Source organism: Notechis scutatus, chromosome 4, assembly GCF_049901735.1.
Source record: "Notechis scutatus isolate UNSWTSFEM ecotype Mainland chromosome 4, rNotScu1.2, whole genome shotgun sequence".
In the NCBI taxonomy this organism is placed as follows: domain Eukaryota; kingdom Metazoa; phylum Chordata; class Lepidosauria; order Squamata; family Elapidae; genus Notechis; species Notechis scutatus.
The window spans coordinates 121,084,742-121,109,526 of NC_142012.1; the positions used below are offsets into that span (position 1 = coordinate 121,084,742).

General features: G+C 35.8%; 1 protein-coding gene across 1 annotated transcript; it reads left to right on the forward strand.

Annotated features, from left to right (window-relative positions):
• Positions 1 to 1,062: 1,062 nt before the first annotated feature.
• PCGF6 (polycomb group ring finger 6) lies at positions 1,063 to 24,263 on the forward strand. Its single transcript, XM_026665969.2, has 10 exons — positions 1,063 to 1,574; positions 3,321 to 3,420; positions 5,099 to 5,195; positions 5,676 to 5,731; positions 7,488 to 7,547; positions 9,658 to 9,766; positions 11,884 to 11,911; positions 12,905 to 13,003; positions 16,353 to 16,439; positions 22,103 to 24,263. The coding sequence occupies exons 1-10, from the start codon at positions 1,284 to 1,286 to the stop codon at positions 22,157 to 22,159; spliced, it is 984 nt and encodes a 327-aa protein (XP_026521754.2). The 5' UTR covers positions 1,063 to 1,283; the 3' UTR covers positions 22,160 to 24,263.
• Positions 24,264 to 24,785: the final 522 nt, after the last annotated feature.

The window sequence follows — 24,785 nt, forward strand, 5'->3', positions numbered from 1 at the left end:
ATATCAAATATTGGGAAGGCTCATTTCTCCATAATAGTAAAATAGTAATATTTAACACTACAACTAAGTAGAAAAAGCAGTTAAAATGTATAGTAAGTCATATTGCATTACATAAAATATAATAGTTACCTGGATTCTGAAGTGTCTTATTTATTCCTTTCACCATTCATTGACCACATAGCTTTTATTGTTAATGCCTGACGGTAATGATAAAAACAATGCTTCACTTTTCAGAGTTAGACATAAATATATAATGCATGCAAGTTTGCGTTTAGCAGATAAACAGCAATCCCTGACAACCTTAAACTTGAGTCCAAAAGACCTTCAAAAGCTTTTGACAATGTATTTGTTTAAAGCTATTAAACATACTTTTGAAAGGAAAATCCATTAAATGGAAAAAAAACCTATTAAATATGTTACTTTAAATTTACTTTTAAAGTATTCCTTTTTGTTTAAATTTACATTTAAACAAAAACGTTTAATAGTTTTTTTCTTTGCATTTAAACGAATTATACCTACATTATAGGTAGGGCACAGTAGGGCGGAGCAGGGCTCAGCTTCCCTCCCTCTCCGCGTTATACTACAGTAGTGAAAGATCCGTGACCTACTCCTAAAACTAAATCCTACCTATACATTTTGATGCCCCAGATGTAACTTGGGACTTAGAGAACATTTATTGCAATGGCAAATAATTTTTGGACATGGAAGTAAGCTCGATTGGAACTATAGTCTAAAGACAGATCAACAGAAGCAGCAAAAATCAGCGTTATTTTAATAGTTTATATTTAATTAGCATCACAAGACAACAGAATAACAGGTATGAATGTAAATCATCATTAATTTTTGTCCCTGCCTCACTCACGTTTTGACATAGCTTCGTGTGTGCATATTTTTACATTTTCACTCTTATTTTAATATTGAAAATTAAAATTAGTTGCGGTCTTTAGGAACCTTCGTACCACGCGGATAAAAGTGCTCGGTTTCTCGTCTGCAAACAGAGGAACAAAATTTAACTCGGTTTCCCAGAACACAGCGCGAGTATGTAAATTATGCAGGTGTTTTGGAGATGTGCGCGCCAAATTAGCCGTGCGCACGCGCTAAAATTGGTAGACCCCCTTTTTTTTTTTTTTTTTTGAAATTCTGACTGGGGGCAGACCCCTCGCGCAAATTAGCGAGGTGGCGGGGAGGCGACTGGGGACCACAGCGATACTCCGTGACTGTTGGGAAACTGTGTTTCCTTGTGTGGACGGAAGCCGAGCGGCTGCTCGTCTTTGGTCGGAGATATGGCGTTGACTCTGCCAAGCGAAGGGTCCGTGGCTGAAGAGGCTGGTGGACCGGCCGAGGAAGTGGAGGGTAAAGTAGCGGCCGCAGCTCCGCTGGAAACGCCTGGTTGCTCCGGAGCGGGTGCTCGCGACGAACAGGGAAGCCGCTCTGAATCCAGCTGTGGAGGTAACGAAGAGGTGGAGGATGAGGAAGAGGTGATGGAGGAAGGGACTGCAGGAGGGGGAGACGCAGCCCTCTTCGGAGGATTTGGCACGGAGGAGGGCGAAATGGATTGCGACGAGGAGGACGAGGTAACACGGGCCCCCGGCCACTCTTTCCTCGGCAGCGGGGTTAAGGGGACGCGAGGACGGGTAGCTCGGTAAAGCATAGGTCCTTAGGCAAATTTCCTTCGGCCAACTTTGCTGATAAGATTAATGTTGAGTCATTTTGATTTTCTTGGGCTACAAGGACTCGCATTGCTTTCTGTGCAAATGCACTCCCTTTTCTTTTTCTTTTTTATGTCGCAATGTGACATTTCTTTTGTACCCCAGTTAAAACAGTTCTGTCAGTCTTGCTGGTTTCTTTTATGTGCTCCTGCAGAGAAATGATCCCAGCAAACCGAAAAGGGATAACAAAACCATGTGGTAATTTGTAAAACTTGCCATGCTTCAGAAAGGGAAGGGAAGTACTTGCAAGACAAACTTTTTAAAGTCCTGCTGTGTAGTTTCCCGTACTTATCCTGCTGTGGATGAGTACGGGATGGATTTATCAATATGTCTTGTGCAAAAGCTTTTTGCACCAGAGACAGTATCTCCCATCATATTCTGGAAACAAGAGATGGACTTGGAACATGTTGCTTATACCAGTGATCACCAACCGGTGGGCCACAGCCCACTGGTGGTCCACGAGAAAATTTTGGTGGGCCACAGAGAAATGTCACCCTCAGAGCACCCCCCCTCCCAAAGCAATTAATCCAGGCTGTGCAGGAACACAAGGCTGCGCTGCCCACATAGCCCGCGGGAACCCTCCCCACCCATTCACTCCTTACCTGGCAAACTTGCCTGTTAAGTTGCTATTTTTCCTTTTTTTTATCCCTGACTATCAGCTGTTCTGCTGTGCCAGGAGATTTAGATTAGCTAGAAAGCAGGAAAACATTGGATTTCTTGCTTTCTAGCTAATCTTTAGATCTTCGGCTCTGCTTTTAACCTTCCTTAGGACAGAAGCTTCTATTATTCAGTGCAGATTCAGGTAGCCGATGGCAGAAAGATAGATTACTGAATGAATCTCTGATTCTGCAAGCAGCTCAATCTACCTGCCTGCTTTGCCTGATTTTGGGTAAAAGTTACTCTTTTTTTTATAAAAAATTCAATATTTACATAAATAGTTATAATATTTACATACAAGCTATGCCCAGCCAGTCACATGACCACCAAGCCACATCCACTAATTAGGCCATGCCCACAGAACTGGTTGTTAAGAAATTTGAATCCCACCCCTGCCTCTGTGTGTTTGTGTGTGTGTGTGAGACAGAGAGAGAGAGAGAGAGAGAGAGAAGGGGGAGGGTTAGATCAGATTTCTCTCTCTCTCCCACCAACGCCAGAAAGCCACCGTCAGTCAAAATTCATATTAGTGGTCCCCAGGATTTAAAATTATGAGTTTGGTGGTCCCTGAGGTCCAAACGTTTGGCGACTCCTGGCTTCTACTACATATAGATTCTTCTTTCCTTCAGAGAAGGAAGGAAAGTCTTACACTGCTCAGTTGTTGAACCAGTTAAAGAAGTTAAAATCAAATATTATGTGAGAAGATACATGCTTGTTTTTCAAGAGTTCTTTTTTCAATGTGGCCTTCCAGATTTGCTTTGGAGTCTCACAACTCTCTGTAGGAACCTTTGAAAATTTGCAGAGATATAAAACTTGGTTTCAACTATATAATATGGCCATTATTGTTGCAAATAGTTTATTGAAAAAAATATGTTCTCAAGTACTTATTTTAAATATAAAAACTGTTATCAGCAAAATTTTAAACAATAGTCTTGACATACTTTTGTGACATTTCAGCGCATGATTAATCTTTCTGAACTGGTACCATATATCATGTGTTCCATCTGCAAGGGATATTTCATAGATGCCACAACTATCACAGAATGTCTTCATACATGTAAGTATTGGAATTATGATTAAATTTGTTTGCTGGCCATCACAATTCTGGGCAGCTTGCAATATTAAAAGCTATAAAACTGTAAAATAGATATTTCTGAAAACAAGTTTACATAATGTTAAAAAAAAAGAGTTCTGTACACTTTAATAATATGAAAGTTGCAATAAAACTTTAGGACTGAAACTCTAGGCTTGAAGGAAAAGCGTGCTTCAAAACATGAGCTTGAACTTGATACCTTTCTGTAAGTTCTTAAAGCAGCCTCATGTTTTCTGAGATTATACTGTGAATCTGCATCACAGCCTTGTAATATGTGGTACGCCAGCTGAAGTGGATGTCTTTGAAAAATCAAAACCAAACCATGTATGAAAATTGTTTCTAAATTCTTTTTCCCTTTCATACTGACTTTCCCCTGAACATGTTTTAAAAATCTTTCAGAGCCTAATCTGACATTCAGTCTCCTATATCTGTTATTCTGAATAAGTACGTTAACTATGAAAAGTCTGTTTTCTTAATCCATTTATCATGGCCAAACTGAATCTATAATGGCCTTATGAAAATCCAAATCTGGAGGCTATTTTCTGGTATCAACTCCAGAAAATAATTGGTTGACGCTAGAGCCTGAAGCGCTGTAGGTAAAAAGTATTGCTTTGTTTACCAAGCAAAAGAAGACCAACTGCTTCATCTCAGAGCTTTCCTACTGCAAATTAGGAACATAAATTATTGTGTGATAGCCTGCTGTCTGATTTTTTAAAAAAAACACCTGAAATAGTATGAACTGAACTGTGATACCCTGAAGTACAGGTATAAATTCAATATTCATCATTCAGTAGCTTACCCCAAGTAAATCTACTTTATCTAGCTGCTTCTTTAATAAGTAAAGTCCTATACTGTATATGCACAAAAAGGGGGCTTAAATGGAGGACACCGTCATGAAGTCAGTCCATTTGGATTAATAAGACTGGATTAATGGCAATGTATAAAAACTGGATGTACAAATCTAAGTAGAACAATTACTTTTTTGTTTTCTTGTTACTTTACAACCTAGCTAGGACCTACGACCACAATGAAGCCCAGAATTTTGGTCATAAATTGTTGGCCTCGATTTTATGACTGTTTTATGATGGTTATAAAGCTGGTCACTAATCATTAAGCTAATCATGTCATTAAGTGAACAATATGGTTGTTAAGCAAATCCTGCATATCTATTGGGCAATTTTTGCTTGACCTGATGCAAAACAGCAAAAATTGCAAATTGTGGTCATGTCAACGCAGAACGCTGCAACCAATTGTAAATGTGAGCTGTTTGCCAAGCACCGAAAATGCAAAATCACTTTTTCACTTCATGTTTTTAAGAAGAGCTTATAAGAATAGATTAGACAGTCACTTGCCTGAAATGGTACAGAGTCTCTTGCTTGAGCATGGGACTAAACTAGAAGACTTCCAAGCTTCCTTTCAGCTCTATTTTGATTGATTGATTGATTGGTTGGTTGGTTGATTAATTAATTGATTCATTGAGTGTAGAGAGAGGCAGTCATAACCTTAAGGATGGATCGTAAATAGCTTTTTTGAAGTCCATTATAACTTTGAATACTCTTGTATCTTTGCAGATTCTGGATGTTACTGCTTTCAATAATAATGCATCATTTTGTAACACTTCATGTAATTACTTTTTTTACAGTTTGTAAAAGCTGCATAGTAAGACATTTTTACTACAGTAACAGATGTCCAAAATGCAACATTGTAGTACATCAAACACAGCCGCTTTATAATATCAGGTAATTTACCTATTATGGTATACTATCTATTTTGTTTATCAATGAACAGTTTAGCTAATATTCTTATGTTCATTTTAGTCTTGACATTAACTTATTGGATCAAAGAATTATTTTATATGGGAGAATATGTTTAAGTCTTTTGAAACTCTAGCAATGTGTTCAAAACCATCTAACTTTATTATTAAAACCATGAAATTAATCTACAGACCACACTTCACTGTCTTGTACTTGATATTTTTCCAATCTGTTTCTAGAGCTTATTATGTTGAAATGTTAATGTGCTATTTTAAAAATGCTAATAAAATTGCTTTTGTAATATTGACATGGAAATTTTGTAGTTTTGATAGCTGTTTTTCAGCAATTTTGTTTTTTTAATGACTGTTACAGTTTAATAATTTTGTGTCAGTGTCTATCTTTCAATATGTCACTGTTATAAAAAATAGTTACATTTAAAAATTACTTTTTATTTTCTTTGTATAGACTGGATCGACAATTGCAAGACATAGTGTATAAATTAGTTGTCAACTTGGAAGAAAGTAAGTTTTTACCTCTGAATTGGCTGCTCTTGGTAAAACTGAAAGATACACCTAACTGAATGTAACTTACTTTATTCATATATATCTTATGTTGCCATATCAGTCAGTCCCCCTTTTTAGATTTTTGAATTTAACATGCTTGTTTTCTTCTGATAGTTCGCTGAAGAATGACATGCTCCATTATATAATTTGGAATATTACAGTTAGAGATTCTTAGCTTATAAGATTTATGAAAAAAAATGTGAAATCTTGGAAAAATGATAGAAGGAATGGTTCAATTTTTTTAGAATGATCATTTTCCTAGCCCTTTCCACACCTGTTCACCTTCTTCTTTTTTTCAGTCTTTAATGACTGTCTTGTTTAGCAATTGTTCACAGTTACAATAGTGATGAAAAAGTAACTGTGATCAGTCCTCATATTTATGACCTTTGCAGGTCTATAAAGTAATGGAGAAGTAAGACTGTTTTGCTTAGCAACCAAGTTGTTGGTGTCGGTTTTAGTTGCTAAACAAGGATTACCAGGATAGGCATATTAATAGAATGATTGCTGAACTCTTTTTTTTTAGCATGGGGTATTCACAAATCGTTTTAAGATTGACTATCAAGAATTCAGTGCTTTATATTATTTTGGAACTATAATCCTTTTTATTTAAATAACAAAATGTACTGTTTCGGTCAGTTAAATGTATAACAGCTGTAGAATTCAAGTAATGAAATAAAAGATTGACAGATTGTCTTCAGAATTTTAAATACCAGCAGCAAGATCTGGGATTTGAAATTGAACCTTTCTTTGTAACATAGAATTATTATATTATAGCAATTCATAAATAATTAACATCAAGATAACTCTTAGAAAAAATTATTCTGCACTGAAATGACATTCTGTTAATTGAAGCATTTCTAGATTGTATTGATGAAATTTTAGCAGATTGATACTAATTGTCAGTGGTGACAGTGCCCAGTTAGATAATACTTTAATCAATTATTTTTGAAGAAACAAAGTAAATACCTTACAGTCGTTCACAATACATTGCTGTTAATTTATTCACCGTATTTTCTAATGGATATACGTTATTGCAACATAAAAATAATGCAGTTCCTTTTATTATCTCTCAGGTTTTTATTACAAAATATTGGAAAATTAAAAACACTCCTCTCATTGGATGAACTGTGTGTGAAATTGTTCTAAAAAATTAGAAACAAAAACTTTTTAAAAACTCAATTAAAACTCAATTAAAGACAAATTATTAAAATATGCCCTTTATTACTTATACCAGCAGGTTTCCTTTTTTTCATAATCTTTTTTTCTTAGATTACTTTCACCTGCAGATGTACTAAAGTAGAAATAATATGTATTTAAAATATTTGTCCTTTTTTAAAAAAAATCACCTGTGCATATGACAATATATTTCCAAGTTTTTATTTTCTCTTTTTCATTTTCTTAGTTTTTTTGCCCCATGTCTGTGCAGCATTTTATCATTTGTTTTGTTTCTTTAATGAAATGGCAAAAAATGAAGAATTTAGATAATTTTCATTGTCTGTTTTTGTCTACTCACTTTATATCAGGGGTGTCAAACTCATGTCGTCATGGTGGCGTCACATGATGTATCGGGACTTTTTCCCCTTTGCTAAACTGGGTGGGGCTGGGGCCAGCATCCAGCCCCGCAGGCCGCAAGTTTGACACCCCTGCTTTATATCAACTAGATCCATATTTTTTAGGTTGAGGTTAACCAGTCCTTTTGCATTTATACTTTTAGGAGAAAAAAAGAGAATGCATGATTTCTACAGGGAAAGAGGTTTAGAAATACCCAAACTTGGTAAGTTTTTTAAACTGTCGTTATACTATTGCTTAAAATAAAGTGGATTTATTAAAATTTACATTAAATGCTTTTTATTATGCCTCATGCCAGGAGATATGTAGCAATGTATTTTACCTTCTTTTCTACAGACTAAGACCAATATGTATTTCTTTTCTGACATTGTGGTTGCTTTGGTTAAAAAAAGTGACTGAAAAAATTATAATTTTAAGTTTTGAAAAAAAATTCATAGCTGAAACATTCTAACACAAAAATAATTTTAACCTTAAACAACACGGTTAATGTTTTCTTGTTAAAGTACTACTAAAGTTAGGCATAGGAATAATGGATGGAAACTGAACAAGGAGAGATTTAACCTGGAAATAAGGAGAAACTTTCTAACAGTGAGAACAATCAACCAATGGAACAGTTTGCCCTCAGAAGTTGTGGGAGCACCATCACTTGAGACTTTCAAGAAGAGATTGGACTGCCATTTGTCAGAAATGGTGTAGGGTGTCCTGCTTGAGTGGGGGGTTGGACTAGATGGCCTATAAGGTCCCTTCCAACTCTGATTATCTGAATCTGAATAGGCATATTTAATGAAAGTGGTTTTTGTCCCAAACATGTTAAAGAAGATATTTTAGTGAGTAGTTTTGTTCATGTGTCAAATTGCACTAAAATTGTTGACTATTGTCTTCAGTCAATTCTTGCTGACGAACTTGTGTTTGATGAGATCATTACATTAGATTTATAGAATTGTATTTTGTTGCCTACCTGCCTGTGGCTCTCAAAAATTCAACACCATTTCTTACTTTTCCTGAATCTTTGAGACAAATATGAAGATTAGAAACATACCAACATTTACTTAAAGCTATCAAAAATAGTAGTGGAGAATATCTGTATATAAAAAACCCACAAATTTCAGCATGATATATTAGTAACTATTACTTTTCATTGCCTATGCCAGATATTTTGGAGATGTATCTTTTGTTTTAATGAGATTTTATGTAAGAGACACTCTGACACCAAAAACCTAGCCAAATTTGACAATTTTCTCATTTGGAAGACAGTCATTCTTGTGTTATATTGTTTTAAGATCTCTGATTACATTTGTCTCTAGGGCACAAAGGAATAGATTTGTAGAGGTATATGTTTGTCATTATTTCTTCATTACTGCTCTTTTTTTGGATTCTTATTCTTTTCCCTACTCTTGGCCATTCTTCTTAGCTTCTCTGGTCTGAGACCTAATTAGTATTAACTGTTATGTGTATGAAAGTTTTGTATGTTGTTACTATGGAACACATAAAGGGAAGAAAGATAAAAAATAATTAAAAATAGTTACTCAGAAAGAGGTTTGACGATTGATACTTCCAAGAGAGAGAATACTGTGTGGTATAAGAGAAATAAGAGAATAAGAATGCCATCACTCTGCTAAACAAATAATTCCCTCAACACTGTCCAACTATTTACAAAGTCTGCACTACTATTACTATTAATCTTCTCATTACTCCTTATCACCCATCCCCTCCACTTGTGACTGTAACTTTGTCGCTTGTATCCTTATGATTTATATTGATTTATATTTATATTGTCCTAGTATGATTTGATTGCTTATTGTACCCTATGACTATTATTAATTGTTGTACCTTATGATTCTTGACAAATGTATCTTTCTTTTATGTATACTGAGAGCATTTGCACCAAGACAAATTCCTTGTGTGTCCAATCACACTTGGCCAATAAAATAATTCTAATAAAATAATTCTAAGAGGGAGCTGAGAGATCATAGAATTGGAAGGGACTATTTAGGCCATGAAGTTTAATCCCCTGTTCAGCATAATAATCCAAATCAAAACATTTCTGATTTAGGGTTATCCAACTTCCACTTGAATACATCCAGAAAAGAAATGCACCACTTCTCTAAGTAATAGTTTTCTAGGACAGTGGTGCAAAGATTATGAAATCATCACCAGTGATACAGAGGCAATGGGTTGCTCAGAGAAAGGACACCATGGATTGAAAAAAAGAAAGGGTTGAAATAAAAGCAATCTGCAAGTATTACAGAGAAAGAAGTATGAATGTATTTATTCTGTTCTTTCATTCCTAGCCTAATTCATCGTTTATATTTTAGCTGTACCCCAGGCAATGGCAGCAGGCAGGGGGAGACCCCGCAAGGTTGTAGGATCGGTATTCCGTATTCCTCCAGAACTTGACATGTCACTTCTTCTGGAATTTATTGGGTAAGTTAAAATTGAATTTCTGGGAGTGTTTTATGTATGAACATAGATAATGAATTATTGTCTATTAAATCATATTTAAGTCTTGATATTGACAGAAATATGAATAAATATGGTAGGAGACTGCAAGTTAGCAGGTGGTAAAATGTGCATTATGATGTCAACTCTGGCCCTTACATATTTAAGTGAGATGTCTCAAGTGAAAATGTAAAAGGATGGAGCTGGAATTATGAGATTTCTGTGAATATTTTATCACTGATTTTGTGATTAGGAATGCATTGCCTATATTGGTCTATTATATTACCACAATTTTAAGTTATATTATTAGATTTTAGTACAGTGAAAAGATCAAGGGATAGTGAAATAAGTTAAGATCTGCAATTCTACATAAACCTGCTCAGTTTTCATGCATATTGGTGTCCATACAGGTAATCCCTGATTTACAAAAGTTTTAACAACCAGTCAAAATTATAATAGTAGTGTTGGAAAGTTGTTATACATCCCATAAAACACTTCTGAACATTGTAAAACATTACACAGTTGCCCCTCGGTCACATGATTGTGATTTGGGTGCTTGGCAGGCCATTTGCACTTCTGACCAATTGCCAATCCCTGCAATCATATTCCATTTGCAGTCTTCTCTGCCACAGTCTTATTCCAGTAATTAAAACTCATTGTTAGTTATATCCATTCAGGAAAATCAGTATATCTTTGACTCAATATTGGAAGCATGATAGAAGAATATAACACCTGAGTAAGCACATTTCCAAAGTAACTAAAACTAAATTGAGTTTGGCAGCAGATTTCACAATATAACTAATTGACAAGCAGCCTTTGTGTCTTTAAGATACTTATGCCTTGTCCATCAACGTCTTAGTGTATTAAAAAATACAAATGAATCATATGTGAAGTGGTTCAGAATCTCAACAATTTGAAGGAAAGAAATTTAAAAATACTCTCTTTGATATATCCACTAGGTGGCAATAATCAAGTAATGTTCACATTGATTCATGCAGTATTTCATGACAAATATGCTTAAATATATCATAAGTGGCAACATTCAAATGCTGGTTTATTGAAAGGTATTTTAAAAATAATATTTTCTTCCTTACCCTTTATGATTGTACATGTTTAAAAAATAGTTTAAAAGCTGAGGGATGGCTCTCGGGGCACTAACCAGCCCCACGACAGTTTACTTCTCTGAGCTCCCCATGAAAAACTATATTTTAACTCCTTTGCAGAAGGCCAGTAGAGTGGGGGCCTCGCTCACCTCCCTGGGGCAAGGGAAGAAAATGTTGTCTTCCTCTCTCTTCCTTTTGGCCCCTCAAAAACCAAAAATGAAAGATTTTCTTTGGGAACCACAAAATAAGTGCTGGAGGGAGCATGGGTTTTGTTTTATGCCTGTAAGTTGAGCATGCCAATGTATGTATATCCCATAAACTGTCATGCCCCTGTTGGAATCTTATTCAGAGGGGGAGGCCGAGCAGCTGACAGGGAGTGGGAGTGTGGCTCTATTGGCTGTGGAAGAAACTGGGGAAGGGCAAAGTCTGGCTGGGCAGAACAGGGGAGAGGTGTAGAGCAAGGGAGAGGGGGTTTGTAGGAGGATCCAGGCCCCACCCCCTCTTTATCCTAGGCACACAGGGAGGAACGGAGAAGGGAGCAACATGAGTTGCATGGCTTACGGGGAAGGAAAGGGCCCTGATTCCCTTTATTAGATGCATCTGGGAACAGTGTTTAAAAAGGGACAGCAAGTTGTTGGGAGCAAATTGTGAATTATCTGGTTTTGTCAAGGCTTATATGTGTTCCTGACATCTTCCCAACTGTGTGTTTTGCTGTGCTTTCAAGTCTGCAATTCCTTCTCCTGCCCTGTCAAGTTAATTATTGCAGCATGGTTTGTTTGAATTTTTAGTTACAGTTTGTATGTACTTTGTTTTCGGACTGAATTTCCTCCACTTAAAGACTGTTCCTGAGATAGTTTTTCTCCAGCTGAAGGTAACCTGGACATTGGGGACAAAGTTGGAGATAATAAAGGGACTCTTGCTTATTTGACTGTGATGACTTTGTGCCACGCCCCAAGTTATCACATAAACACTGATTATGTTCATTTCTCTTTCTTTCAGAGCAAATGATCTCTCTGGGAATTTTAAGGTATTGATATTACCAAACGTTTTTGCTGTATTAAAATAAATGTGGCATTACGTTTGCAACCTTTTATTTGTGGAACATAGCTGCCCATATTCTTCATTAATGTATGTACAAACTCTGAAAGATACCAGTTTCCTCCCTACTACCATGTATTGGTGATTTTCAGACAACATTTACTGCATTATGCCTGTTATGATATGCTTAAGGCCTAGCATTTTTCTAGCTGAATCTCTCTCTACCCAACTCTCTTCTCTTTTGGTTTAGTTTAAATCCTTCCTGACATGTTAGCAACTACATTCTTTCCTGCCTTTGTAGGATGCAGCACATATCTACCTAAAAGCTTATTATACTGATGGTATATATCATGGTCTACAAATCCAAATCTTTCTTCCAGTTTACTGTTTTCCTTTACAGTTCCTCAACCTCCACAGAGAGGCTAGATGAAAATACCACCAGCCTCTTCACATTTTCATTTATAGATTTATATTTGCTTTTAATCCTCTACCTTTTCTTGACTGCATCATTTATCCCCTTGAGTTCAGAAATTATGGCTAATGATCAGTTGATTTCATGAGCACTGGTTATCTTTCAACCCTTCTTTTTCACAGGACTAGATAGTATGCTTCTCTTGATAAACTTGTCTTGTGTACATCCCTGCTTCTGTCCTTTGCAGTAGTATGTCTTCTACCAACAGCATTTTTCTCCAAGTAAAGGGCTTTGATTATTTGTTGGGGCAATAGAACTATCTCAGGAGGCTGGAGCTCACTTTCCATATCTGGAGCCTCAAATCAATTTGTTGTTTGCTAAAAGGACCTATGAATTACAATGCAGTCCACTTACCTAGACAGCAAAAGATTGTCTCAAGGATGAAGCGTGAAAAATTATTGATTTCATCCTCTGTGGCTATTTTAATGTTTAAAGTAAACATGAGACTGACTATTTGCAAAGGATATATTACAATCTAGCTGTAAATTAACCTGTTCTTTGTTCTTGTAGCCACTGGAAAAAAAGTTTGTACGTGTTTCAGGAGAGGCAACAATTGGACATGTGGAAAAATTCCTCAGAAGAAAGATGGATCTTGACCCTGGCTGTCAGGTACACTGTAATAATTCATATAATTTTGTCCACAATGTATGTATAACAGTGATAAGATGAATGAGGTTCCCACAAATTTTAATGTAATACTTTTCTCTGAAAGCATTATGTAGAAAGGAAAGACCAAAATAACAGAAATGAAAAATTCAGGCAGTTAAAAGAAGTACTGAAAGTTAATGCCAGTTAACTGAGAACCTCATTTTGAACTTTTTACCCTTGGGAGTTATATCCACTGACTTAATCTTCTTGCAGCAATTAGTAGCGAAGATGTAAGAGTTAATCCTGAAGTAGCACTTTTAACATAGTAAGTTTGTAATATTCTTCAGTCATTTATTTAAATCAACTGAAAAAAAAAACACTTAACATTTGAGGTTGATAACAACAGTAACATTATGTGAAAACATTTCTGGGCAAAAATCTATCAGCCAATAGCTATTGTTGTTTAGCTTTCTAGTATAAGCCTGATGAGCTTTCAGGTTTCTCAGTTTAGCTAAAGCAGATGTCAGAAGATTCTTAGTGTGTATTGTTAATATAATAGCAAAAAAATTAAGTGAAATTTATTTTTGTAATGGTAGGTGAGAATGACTTTGAGGGATGTAAGGGAAAGATGCTTAGGGGATGATCAAATAAAAGAGAGATAAAAAGCTGCATCTACCTAATGGGCAAAGAAGGAAATGTTTAAGAATTATCAAGATTGTTAAAAATGATGCAGGAAGTTTGTATTTTCAGACTTGCAAAATTTTGTTAATGTAGCATGACAGTAAAGTAGAATTAGCTCATCTAATCATGGTTTACTTGGGAGGACTGATAATTTTACATCTTTCACGTTATCATAATCTCTCTTTTAATGATTGCAGATGGTTATACAACCAAGCATAATCTTTTCTATACTGGCAAACAATATGTTTGTTTCAGTTATATACAAGCTTATTATCCACAAGTAGTCCTTGACTTATGACCAATATTAGGACAGGGATTGCTGTCATAAGCCAGTGCTTATGTGCTTATGATAGTAAAGAGAAACGTCATGTGATTACACCAACTTATGATGTAAGTTGTACCGGTTCTGTGTATGCTGCTGTTTGGCCCACCCACCCGCCTGGGCTCTTACCTGTCCTTAATTTCCTGCTTTTTCAACCTCAGCTGCTTTGCGCAGCACAGCACAGCTGAGCTTGAAAAAGCAGTAAAAAAGTGGCTTTTGAAACGCTGCGCACCTGCGCGCAGCACTCATCAGCTGTTTGGGTGGCACAGTTTTAAGTTTTATTACACGTGTGCACAGCATGCAAAACATAATCACTGAACCGGTAGTAACACCAGTTGAATCCCACCCCTGCCCCACCCTGTCTATTTCTACCTTCATCTATGACTTTTGGTCACCCCATACCTACCTTGCAGGATAACAAGCAGCCACAGAACCAGGTAGCTTTGAGGTTGTTTGCTACGCCCTAGGAACCTCAGTCTCCCCCAACAAATGCCAGCAAAATCCACTCATTCTCTATCCTATCTCAGTAAGCAAGCCAACAAGTATGTGTTTGCTGCTTGGTCCAGCCAGCCAGCTAGCCAGCATCTGCTAACCTTGCTGCCTTCTTTTCCAGTTCTCCACAGCAATCTTTGCCTTTGCCTTTTTCCTTTTTAGAGCCAGCTTCTGGAAAGGAAGACCCCTGGAAATGTTTCCTAAAGTACACATGGTTCTCTAAACATTCAGAAGGCTGCACTGCCTTTGTAATGCTATTCTATCTTTGATTTTGGCAGAGAGCTTTTTTTTCAGCCAAATCCCAAAAAGTCATCTCAGCAGGCAGCAGCAGTTTATGACCTTCCCTGATGGCTTCCCCATTGACTTTCTGGGGAAGCTGGCAAAGAAGATTGCAGGTGGTGATCACATGATTGCAGGGTGCTTGGCAATCAGTCTGAATGGGTTGCCGAGCACCCACATTCCAATCACATGCCTCCAGCAATCCTGCAATGCCTCTAACTTTGGGTATGTTAAGCCCCTTCCTTCAGCACTTCGTTCATAAATTTGAATGATTGCTAAATAAATGGTCCTAAGTCAAGGACTACCTGTATTATTAAAGTGATGTTTTCTTATTCTGGTTTTCCATTATAGTGTCAGTATTTTTGTTTTATTTTATTGAATGGTTTGAAAGAAACTGCCTGATTTTTAGAGAAATCACATAGTTCTGAGAATATTTAGATTACCTTCCCTCAACCTTGACATCCTCCAGATTTTGATGTCATCTTCAAAAATTTTCAGCAATAGCTGTGCTTTTGGGGGAATTCTGGGATCTAAAATATATACATCTAGAAGACACAGAGAATGGATAAGACTAGTATACAGTAAAACAATATTTATTGTAATAAATCTCCTGTTTTTAGAATTGTCCAGAAAGTAATTTAGAGTTGCTTTGGTTATTTTTAAAGTGTAAGAATGTTTTTGTCAAGGGTTTAATGGTGAAAACATCAGAAAAATCAATCAATATAAAAATAATTTGCCTGTTACTATGCTGCAGTTCTGAACAGAGGAAAATACAGTGTCTGATAGAAGAATATAAAGTGTGGAGGAATATAACAGGTGTAAAATAGTAGAGGAATATAAAGTGAGTATTAGGGCAAATAATCCATTACGTTTAGCTCTCTGTGTGCATTGGAAATGTGTCATAAAACTTAAAGCAGAAATTTTCTGTAGTCTCAGGGCAATTGAAAATATCTACAACTCAGATCTGACACTAGGAAGTTTAATTCCACTAATGTATTAAATAAGCTGCAGATATCATAGGAAGAGCTTTGTGGTAGCAAAGGGTATGACCATGAATGAATGATCACGCTTTTGTTTCAGTTGCATCATTGGACATTATTCTTTTTTGGCGGCTTGAATTAAGCAACGCCATGCAATCGTTACATGTGAATAAATAGCGCCTCTGAGTCTTGTTAATGCTAAATGATGAGCTGAGAGGAAAGAAATAGTATTCCACAGAGAACTGGGTTGCGGGGCTCATCCATTATTAAATTATGTTTGAACTGAGAACAGCTGCTCATCTTTAACAAATTTAGCAACATCTGATCTGAAAGAGTCTTAGCCGTAAAGTGGAGTTTTTAAGATATTTCTCTGCCCATACACTAACAAGTATGTAAAACAAGGGTAAAGTTATAAGGGGCAAATATAGAAAGTACAGTATTTGCCACTGTTGTTAAAAATAACTGCCTTGTAATAGGTGTTGTGTAGTTTCTCTGAAAGTTATAAAGCTCGGTTTTAGCAGGCTGTCATTCTTGTTAATTGGGCACATATTTTTACTTGGAACACAACTTTTGCTAAGTACTAAATTATTTGATAATATTTTTCTGTTCATTTCAGGTTGACATAATATGTGGTGATCACTTACTGGAACAATATCAGACTCTAAGGGAAATCCAAAATGCTCTAGGGAAGAGTGCAGTGCAGGTAAAGTACTGATATGTTAATTAAAAAATGTTTTGTTTAAAAGCAATCCTAATTTTGAATGCCTTGTTACAGTCTCAAGGAACTGTTTATTTATTTAAATTTTTTGCCCTTCAAGTGAGTCTTGGCAGCATGCAAAACTAAAAAACATACAAATATCAAGAAAAAATGAATTAACAGGTAGCCCAGCCTAAAATGCTCAGCTAACAAAGCCCACAAAACAAGACACTGGCCATTAAAATAACATTAATATTAAGCCTGGGAACAAAATCAGGGTTTAAGTCTTTCCAGAATCCAAGGAGAGAAGACACTGTCCTTATCTCTGGAAGGATACTGTTCTCAAATGTAGGAACACACATTTCCTAGGTTGCACAACATGGCAATATTTAATAGTTGGGAACTGGACACATCCATTCTTCCAGAACAACTAAGTAGGCAGAAACTATTGGATATATTCTTTCTTATTTGCCTTTCACAAAAGTGTTTTTGAGCCTTTTTTTTTAGTTTATTGAAAAAAATGAGTCTAAGGATCTGGATATTCTTGCACTCCCCAAAATATGCTGTTCAAGTCAAAATCTTTGTGTTCCCAATCCAAAAACTGAACTTGCAGCTTTCTTCCATGTATTTGCTTGACACACTGAATCTTGGCACAATGAAACATATACAGACTCATTATATGTTCTTTATAACATCTGTAGAAAGATTGGGTGTCATATATCATTCCATGTTGGCTTTCTACAGGAACTACATTCATATCTCTTTAATAGATGGGTTTCAAAACCAATGAAGAAGTTTTGACGAGGAGTTTTGTCAAGTTTTCATAATGAATAGCCTAGGAAATGAGAGTTCTGTAAGTAGAAGGTGTTCTGACCTAGGTTTCTCCAACAGCACAGAGTCAAGTCCTCACCCCGATAAACCCCTTTTATTTAATTTATAGTGAATTCCTCTCCAGCAAAGCCCCAGCCAACAGTCTTTCAAGATAATTCACAATTACAGACCTTTATTAGACTTGGAGAGTGGCCAGGCTGTGTGATGGCTGGGGGGGGGGGGGAATACAAAATAAACACATTCACAAAAACCCGGTGAAGCCCCTTTTATCCCTTCACTTTGCTTCCGAGCTCCAAATATCCTTGACAGAAGGCAAAAAACTCCCACACAAGCAGTTACAAGAAGGAGGGGAAAAACAACACAAACCAGGCAAGATAGGGGCTGGAGGACAGCCACAGATAACAGAACACACACTGGGAAGGATGCCAAACCCAGAGAGGAACCATAAACTAGAGATATTGCCACGCTTTGTTTGTTTGTCCATACGCATGTCCGTCCTCTTATTCAGTTATCACAGCTGCAGCCCATGAAGAGGATCAAGGCCATCTCCTCCCAAGTAGACCACGTCTTCCCTTACTCTCTCCTCCCTGTCTGCCCTAGGATGGAGAGGAGATGGGCCTGGGTCCTCCTCTGACCGCTTAGCCAGTCTCTGCCCTTCCCTAGCTTCCTCCACAACCTCCGGAGCCACACTTCCATTCCCTGTCGGCTGTTCCTCCTCTCCCTCATAGTTAGTCTCCACCAGGGGCAGGCCGATATCTTTCAGATGCCACAATACTTGGCAAGAATGCAGGAATAAGCTAATTGTCTCCTGCAAAACCCCACTCCCCTTTTGCTCCTCTTTTATTCCCTATGGGAGGGGCTATTCACCATTCACCTGTGGCTTTACTCCCAAGTCAACCCTTATTCCTTAGCTGTTCCCTTCATCAGGCAACTCTGGGCATACACACACTAGGAACAGGCTCCAGCTGTTCTTCTGCCTCACTGATGTCCGACTCCGAAGGGAGCTGATAACTGTCAGATGGACCTGGCCCCATCTCTTCCTCCAACGCAGGGTACTCGTCAGAGCCTTCCCCAGACTCCCGGATTGGCCCATGTTCCTCCCCAACCTCCTCACTGTCCGAATCTGCTGCCAGCTCTGCTGGCCACTGACGAGCCACAACAGAGGGTGTAAGTTTGCATCACCAGTGGGAAGAAAACATAGTGCTCCTACCCTTATATCTATGACTGAAAATAGAACAAACTAAATGATTAAGATGAATGTATAAAGCAATAAGATAAGATTGTTAAAAAAACAGATATATTAGATAAGATGTATAAGAAAGTGTGATTATTGGTAAGAAAAGTATTCATTATAATTATACAATTATAATGAATACTTTTCTTACCAATAATCACACTTTCTTATACATCGAAATATGTACCTAGTCAACACAAGTTGAAATGGAATGGAATTGTATACATAAAATAAAAAACTTTTTATTAAAAAAAAGAAATGTTGGATCAGAATCACTAACAAAAGGATGCAAAAGGAGGGAGAAAATTAACTGTGAATACAATTTTTAAAAATATCTATGACTGCAGAGAAAGTAGTCAGAATAATCTATAACATATGAAATATAGATTTGATGAAAGCAATTCCTGCTTTCATCAAATCTGAAAAAGAGATTTGAAATAATTCAGTAAGGAAGATTACATGTGAAACTACTCCTGATATATTTTCACAGTGCAGAAGTGCTAAATCTGAATTTTACAGAGGACTGGAATATGTGTAATTAACAGTTACAAGACTGTGATGATAAAAATCACAGTGAATTAATTTTATTATTTTGCATTAAATTATGTGGTAAGACTTTTGGAATCATTGTATCAAATCTTAAACATAGCATCAGAAGTATCAAAAAAAAGCAATTACTGCTGTCCCTATTAGCAATCTCTGTACAAACTTCTCAGGAGACTGGCAAATATCTGTCACGATTGAGTCTGAATAGATGCACAGTTGTGCTTGGACTATCTGCAAAGCAATCTTGTAGACCAGACTTGGGAATTTTAAGGCCTACAGCCCCATCTGACCCATGAGCTGCCTCCTTCTGGCCTGCAGTGTTGGTGGGGGAGCAGGGTGATGGTACTATTAGAGGCAGGATGGTGGCCGCCCCTCACAACAGATCCAGTTTTTCATGTGGCCCCTTGGGGAAATTAATTGTCCATTGCTGCCATAGAACATACTGTAAGCACAGTGCCTAAATGAAATTCATGGAAACTATGCACAGATTGGATACATTTTTCTCTTTTATAATTTTATTTGAAGTTTTTTTAACTTTAAAGGTTTTTTGTTTGTTTTTGTCTTTTTCATTTATTTTTTATTTTTAGCGGATGGTGGATATGTGTTTATTCAAAGAATGTTTAAATTGAGTTACTGATGATTGACCCACTACATCAGCTAGAAGTTGGGTCCTAGCTGCCACTATTCTTTCTGTGAAATAATACTTTCTAACATTACTTTTGAACTTCCTTCTTCTCAGTTTGAAGTTATGCCCCTATGTTCTCGATTTTTGCTTAATATTGAAAATACAGCCTTCTAGAACCATATTCACACCCTTAATATATTAAAGGTTTCAGTCATGTCTCTCTTCCTTTTCTGACTTCCAGGCTATACAATCATATTCCTCCAATCATATATAAAAACATCATATCATGTACAAACCAAAGTTCCATCACTGTCCATCAGTTCCAAAAGAAGTACCTTAATTTTTAATTGTATTTTCATCTTTAAAATCTACTGAATCTATGTATTGATATTTTCTAGCTTTTTTACACATGTATCAAGCATGATAAAACATGTTTTTGCTTGTGTTTGAAGTGCCTTTATACATTCTAGACAATTTCTCTGCTGATATATTCCAGAGGTACATTATTTTGTAAAAATTATCTTTAAGATTATAACAATGTAAATTTCAATCTTTTCAGTCATATATTTTTCCCATTGTTCCATCTGTATATTATAGCCAAAAATTTAGCCCATTTTATCGTATATTCTTTGACTTGCTCTTCTGTTTTACATTTCAATAGAAATGTATATATTTTAGCAGTTACATCACCATTTGTACTTAATTCTGTTTCAAACTCGGTCTTACAATGTTCAATACCATAAATTCTTTTGTCTACTTTATATAATAGCTGTAGATAAGAAAACCATTTGCAACTATGTCCCTCTGCCCTCATTTCTTTTCTCTTATTTTATATTCTCCCTGACAAAATTTTAATATCTCACAATAAGATAAGCATTAACCTTTTATTTCTCATCTATACAATGATGCTACTGTTTTCAGGCAGAAACTAGATTTGTGTCCATTCCATATATTCAATATGGCACATGTAACATAATGATATTTAAAATCCATTGTAATCTTCGCTTTGTTGTGCCAAAATACCCATGCCATCCAAATCTCAGGTCATCTTCTAACTCCAAAAACCTTCCGTTTCTCAGCAGCACCCATCAAACTAAACAGCAAGCTGCAAAAATATAATTTCAGATCAGGTAAACTCAGTTCTCCTGTTTCCTTGCATCCTGTAACACCTTATATTTAATTCATATTTTACCTCTGCCATACAAATTTAGACATATTGTTTTGCCACTATTTCAATGGTGCATTATCTGTCAAAACTCTGGATTCTCTGAAACGAAACCATCATTCTAAAAATGTACTCTATCTTTATCAAGAAATTGTCCCCATTAGTGACAATTCAGTTTCTCCCATCCTGAAATATATATTTTTAACTTCATTTCATGTCTTAATATAGATTTGAAATAGCATGTATATTTAACATAATGATACCCAGATATTTTACTTACTTTTCAATCTTAAATAGATACGGATTCATAAGCATGCAAATGATGCATATTTCTTTACATGACTCTCTAGCCTAATGAGAACCAACTCTAAATAAACTTCCATAGCAATGCTCAAAATGAATAAATGTCTTTATGTTACTTTTTCAGGAAAATTGTTTTATGTAAGTGTGTTCTCTATAAATTTGTTCTAGAAAGTAAAAATGGAAGTTTATTCATAATGAAGTACTTTTTCATAAGGGATCCATATACATAGATAGTTAGCATGACATATCTGGTATTAGCTTAAAATGCTTAGCCAAGGTAAAGATTGGGATTCATAATGAACATAATTGTCTTCAAATTTGCTTTCAAACTCCTTGAAAAGTCTACAACAAGGTTAGGAAGATGGGAAGTTAAGTAAAAAGATGAAATCTAAATCCAAAGTTGGTATTAGCTCTTTTCTCTTCTTAATGGAGAGTTACGTTTTAAAAGGCACAAACAGATAACTGAAACAATATAATATGTCTTTGTTAGATATTTTGGCACTGTCCTTGTGGAGAAATGTGGTATTTAGATTCAGTTGTGTGTCTTTTGTTGTTTCCCTAGAAAATTATTAACCCAAAGGTGTTTTGTTTCAATACCAATACTGTGTGTGTGTGTGTGTGCGCGCGCGCGTGTGTATGTGTGTGCATGCGCACCTCCAAATCAGTGTTGATTTCTGGCAACTTCCTAGACCGGTTCTTGCAGTTTTCTTGGCAAGATTGTGGGGAATGTTTTGCCATTGTCGCCTTCCCAAGGCTGAGAAAATGTCACCCAACTGACTTTGGGCCTAAGGTAGCACTAAAATTCATAGTTGCCTGGTTTCTAGCCTGGTACCTTCACAACTGTATAAAACTGTCTCTTGTACCTAATGCACAATAAGAAAACTTGTCTGTACAAGTCATTGCTTTTTTAAGTTTGCTGAGGTCATTGGATTATTGATTCATACAATTTGTCTTTTTCTTTCCAGGATGGGTTACTTATACTTCACTATGGACTGATTCTTAGTGGAGATTCCACATTTTAAAAATCTCTTAAATTTTCAGAAGACGTTTGAAAGAACAAAACCTCATGTGAGAACTGCAACAACAAAAAAAAGCCATTTTATTTAAATGAATTTAAAGAAATGTACTGTGTTTGCTCTGCATAATAATTAAGGAAATGATTTAAAGCAGTGAGAAAAACAAACAACTGTACCAGTAAGTAAGCTATAAATACTTCAGTGCTCTTGTATCATCAGCGCCTAGCTCAGGGAAGAAGAAACATATCAACAAAAAAGAATTCATTCTAAATATGTAGGTCTCGTGGCATTCGTGACTAATTCATGGGCAGAGTTGTACTTGAGACCACAATTTATCCAGAAGTCTTTAAATATATTTGCAGTACTGTTCTCAGGGATGATCTCTTGGACCACAATGTCTTATTGGGAAAAACATGCATTATTCATAGGGACATTTGAATTTTATTTTAGTTGTCAGTTTAGAAATAAAACGACTTTTAGATTTTTCCCCACAGAAAAAAATGGGACTAATCACCCTTTACAAATTGCAAGCATTTTTCTATATGAAAAATATTGAAATAGGTAATATACCACATACTAGAACAAGAAAAGAAATAAATATGTTGCATATAGAACATCACTGATTGAATAGCAATGTAAATGTAAAAGTAGAGACAATGAATTGGGCTGCATTGGAACAGGTGTTCCACTGTTGTTTATACCTCCAATGTCAGTGGGAAAATAAATAGACCATATGCTTTCCAAATGTTTAAAACAGTAAACTTATTCCCCGGGTAATAAATGTGCACTTAAATAATAGATTAGGAGCTGGCTGAATGGTAGCAATAAAATAACAGCCAGAATAATGGTCTTATAAAAATATGAATTTGAATTTCATATGAATATGAAAATATTACAGTGTTTGTTACTTTTTTAAGTTGATCAAGTAAATAAATGAGTTAATGTTACCTCAGTTTATAAAAATATCAATATTGCAAAATCTGTTATAAGCAGACAATTGAAATTGGAATTAATGCAGAAAAACAGGGTTTTCTGACAGAAAAATTGGCATAACTTTTGTAGTAAAAAATCTGCATTACCAAATAGAATTATTTTGGGAATGCCAGCTGGGGATGCTGCATTACATATATTTGAATATCTGAGTAGGCACAGAGTCAGGGAGTTAATTTAAGTCTTCAATATGCTACTAGATTTTATGTTTACTTTGTTGCAAAGATTGTTATGGACTCATGAGAGGATTGTCACAAATGAAGCATTAAATAAGTTCATGGAGAGAAGTATGGAGTGTTGTTTTTTTTCTAATAACATATTTATTACTGATACGTAATATACCCACAAATTGTCAAGCTTTGGTTGAGCAGTATAGTGGCCAAGTTCTGGTCATTATTAAATTCAGTTTGAGTTCCTGCATGTATTTATAGAGCTAAAATTTATACAGAACATGTTAACTATAAAAATCAAGAGCTGATACATCACTTCTGAACAGAAGAACTAATGCATTGTATGGATTTAATGCATCGTATCATTTAAAGAAAACAAATGAGGCATTTCAGTGGGAAATGGTATGAAGAAAACAATTGAAGCAGTTTTTTTCTTGTAAAGCTAGAAGAGTTCATGACCATGCAGCTAGCTATAGCTAATTAAGAGTAGCCTCAAGAAACAAGAGGCTTGCCTTTATAACTTTAAGAATTCACTGCCTAAGAGGTGCTTACTACTGGTTTAGGTGGTTTTCTGTTAGCTTTTTCTGTATTTCCAGAATCAGAGTATGTTGCTGAGTATTGCAAGAAAGCAATCTTTCTGAAATCTGTATATAGAGAGACCTTTAATCCTCCTAGACTTCTTCTTTCTTTATCCTTGGAGCACTTTCAGTAATTGGTCTAAGCCAAAATATTTTTCACATTCTACATTAATAGATTATTGGGATGGGATACATAAGAACAAGTGATCAAGTCTGTCGGCTGGTGCAGTTTAGATTATCAAAATAGGAGTTTTCTGAATTTGTATGTATATTGCATATATTACATCATACAGTATTTTGGAAGGCTCTTATTTCTCTTTTGAAGGGGAGTCTGCATTCCAAATTGATCTTTGAATAAACTATTCAAATATTGTTAATGCCCTGTTTCATTAAATAATGGAGGTCTACGGTGGAATATGAAAAATATTTTTTTTGTAATCCTGTTAATTCAATGGCAAAGCATATAGAAGTTCATTAGATCTGTAAATCATACGTGCAGTGTTAGAGGAGCTTATTTGTGTTATTCTTTTTCCTTTTTCCTTCATTTATATATTATTCTGCATTAAAAAAAATGATACCCAAGGCATCATTCCAAATTTTGCCTTATCAAGTAAATATATATTTTATTACATCTTGGTTACTCAACCTCTGGAGTTAATCACAATGTTGAAGCACATTTTATGTGTGTGTGTGTGCGCTATTATCACAATTTGACACATGTAGAGGATCATGTTGACATCAATTTTAAGACATACCACATTTCACATTTTTTCCTCTTTTTATTCCATAAGATTGAGACAATCTCAACATATCACAAGAATTACCTGGTATCCTTTTATATCTGTGTTTTGCATATTCTTAAGAAACAAACATTTTTCCAAGATCAAATTAATG